The 2,773-nt window shown below is 36.1% G+C and overlaps 1 protein-coding gene across 1 annotated transcript; it reads left to right on the top strand.

The window, feature by feature from the left end:
• The first annotated feature begins 912 nt into the window (after positions 1 to 912).
• Positions 913 to 2,448, top strand: LOC140774202 (putative F-box protein At1g33530). The gene is made up of 2 exons (XM_073117093.1): positions 913 to 974; positions 1,082 to 2,448. Exon 2 carries the CDS (start codon positions 1,088 to 1,090, stop codon positions 2,210 to 2,212), a length of 1,125 nt encoding a protein of 374 aa, XP_072973194.1. The 5' UTR covers positions 913 to 974; positions 1,082 to 1,087; the 3' UTR covers positions 2,213 to 2,448.
• The last annotated feature ends 325 nt before the right edge of the window (positions 2,449 to 2,773 follow it).

Raw genomic sequence — 2,773 nt, 5'->3', positions numbered from 1 at the left:
TTTGGAATTCAAACTAATTTCATACTCCCACTAGACCACTTAGATCGTATGATAGATGCCCTTGAGCTCATCTGGGCACACTTCTAAAACCTAAAGCTCTAATATTTATTTTTCTTTACAATCAGCATCATTATGTTTTTTGATCACGCACGTGAAACTATCTTTGTGTAACTCAAATATTTGCGATTTTATATATCAAAATAAGGGTATTAATGTCTTTTAAAATTAACTTGATGAAAATTTAATTATATTTTATCTTTTTAATTATTTTTTATTATTTACATATATCTCCCATTAGTTTAAATTTGATTTAAATTAAATTTTAATAGATAGAGTGAGAATTATATTTAAATTAAAGTTTATCTCCAAATAATTAAATTTAAATTATTTATTATTAAATGATATCTCATATAATTAAGGCATAATTATATTTAAGAGAGAAAGAAAGTTGATTGTTTATCAATTAGTTTGATGAAGATCTAATGGTTAAGATCTCAAGAGTATAATAAGAAAATTGGAAAGTTAGGCACACGTAATTAAATCTTTTTAACTAATATACTCTTTTTCTTACTTAATGTGGTTTTGGAATCGGTACCGAAAAATCGGTACCGGGTACCAGGTATGAAAACTAGCTATTATAGCAGTTGGATTAAGATTATAATTTTAAAGGTACATTGAAGTATTTGCCTCTTAACTAATATACTCTTTTTCTTACGTAATGTGGTTTTAGAACTAGTACCGGGTATGAAAACTGGCTATTATAGTCGTTGGATTAATATTATAATTTTTAAAAGTGTATTGAAGTATTTACCTAAATTTATTGTTACAAAAATATTTTTCAGACTATCGTAACTATCAATATAATTTTTAAAATACGATAATGTAACTACCCCTCTGACTATCATGACTATCAAAAATATTTGTGATATTTTAAAATCGCCCTTCTTCATCCCAAATCGTCCTGCCATCACGAGGTAAGTGATCTACATAAGCCTCCCTCCCATCCTTCGATCCACGTCAAATTAATGCTAGAGTTTTGCTTCTTTGAGCTCCTAAATTTCCATCCCATCATTATTTTTAGTGAAGAATGAGGAGTTCCATATCCCCTCATCTTCCCGATGATCTCGTTTATTGCGACATACTCCCTCTCCTGCCAGCAAAAGTTCTTCTTAGGTTCCAATGTGTATCACAGAGTTGGTGCCAGGTGATCCGAAAAGAGTCCTACTTCAGTTATCTGCAGTATCTTCATGCACGTCCTCACGCACTTCTCCTGGTTGACGAAATGCATAGGCCAACTTTGATCTCTCGAGACCCGATATCCGTTGGCTTTCCAAGTTTATCTTCTCAGTTCTTAGATAAGCAAGTCACGGTTATTGCATCATGCAACGGGATTGTCTGCATTGTAATCCGTGGCTTCGATTTGGCATATGTGGGAAATCCTGTTTTAAAGCTTTGGAGGCTTCTTCCTCGACCTAAAGTTCACACCATAACTTTGGAATTTAGTGTTGGTTTAGCTGTTTTTGCGACTGAGTCTAGTGTCAGCTACAAGCTAGTTCATCCCTTCTACATACTTGGCACGGATGCCTGCGGCTACGAGGAAGTTGGCTTTGAAGTCTTTTCTTCAGAGAGGAGAACGTGGGAGGTATCAAAGGAGAAACTCCTTATGAAGAGAGCAGCAGTTGGTGGGCCGTATGCTTATGTGGATGAGATTATGTTCTGGGCAGGCTCTGATCAACTACTGTGGTTTGATCCAAAAGAAGAGCGTAGTGGGACGTTCCCATTACCATCAGATGTTAGTAGAGCTGGCTATTTCCTAATCGGAGAATGGAACAGCAGGTTGAGCATAGCGCTTATAGCTGGTTGTGAGATTCAGATATGGTGTTGGAATCAGTCTTCTTGGTCCAAGCTCTGGTCACCTACACTTGAGGAGATCACCCAACAGATTGAGCTCTTTTCGCCCATACGCGACTTAATAGATCTACCAAATCTAGAAATTGGACCATTGGATGTCTGTTTTCAACAACGCTTGGTGCGTTTTTGTAGCTTTGGAGTTGATTACTTCATACTTGAAGTAACCGGAATCTTGCACTGCTATGACACAAGGACTGGTAAGGCATGGAAGCTTAAGTGCAGGCCACCACCACAGCCTCCATTCATATCATTTACGTATACCAATACTCTTGTTATGCCGCCAGATCTTCTACTAATTTAGAAGTACAAAAGTATTGTAGATAGCTAGCACAACAGTATCACGATTGGCATTAATTAGTACGATGGAAGGTTGCATTGAGTAGTAGTATTCCAAGAAATACCTCCATCGTAGGGCTTTCTACTTTGTTTGTTTCATTGAAATCTACTATCATTGGGAAACATATTAGCTTTTGTGTCTCTCTTCTTCTAATCGCAATAGTAGGATCTGAATTGATGTAAACTGATGAGTTTCATGAAATGGCTGAACCATAAGAAGTATAATAGAAGAAGAATCATTGTTGCTGCTTATGTCTTAGTCAATACTTTTATGATCAGAACAGCAACACATAATCCTGTTGTGACAATTGATTACTGCAGTTCCTCCAACAAGCATCATATAATTTGTTTTCTTTACTTAAATGAACCTTCCTTGAAATTTTTTCAAGCATTTATCTCGGGCTATAGGATTACCTGAACTGATTTCATTGATAGTGGGTTCAACTTGATGCTCTGTTGTGTTCCCTTGGCTTTCCACGTAAATCTAGCGAATGGATCTTTTTCATATCTCCGTGGAGTTTTTTTG

This window comes from Typha angustifolia, chromosome 13 (assembly GCF_048772165.1).
Source record: "Typha angustifolia cultivar Huaian chromosome 13, ASM4877216v1, whole genome shotgun sequence".
In the NCBI taxonomy this organism is placed as follows: Eukaryota; Viridiplantae; Streptophyta; class Magnoliopsida; order Poales; family Typhaceae; genus Typha; species Typha angustifolia.
Note: the sequence above shows the minus strand (reverse complement) of the source record. Positions and strands in the feature narration are given on the sequence as shown.

What these genes read in the sequence shown, in the direction of transcription:
- LOC140774202 (XM_073117093.1), top strand. Translation starts at nt 1,088, where the DNA reads ATGAGGAGTTCCATATCCCCTCATCTTCCCGATGATCTCGTTTATTGC.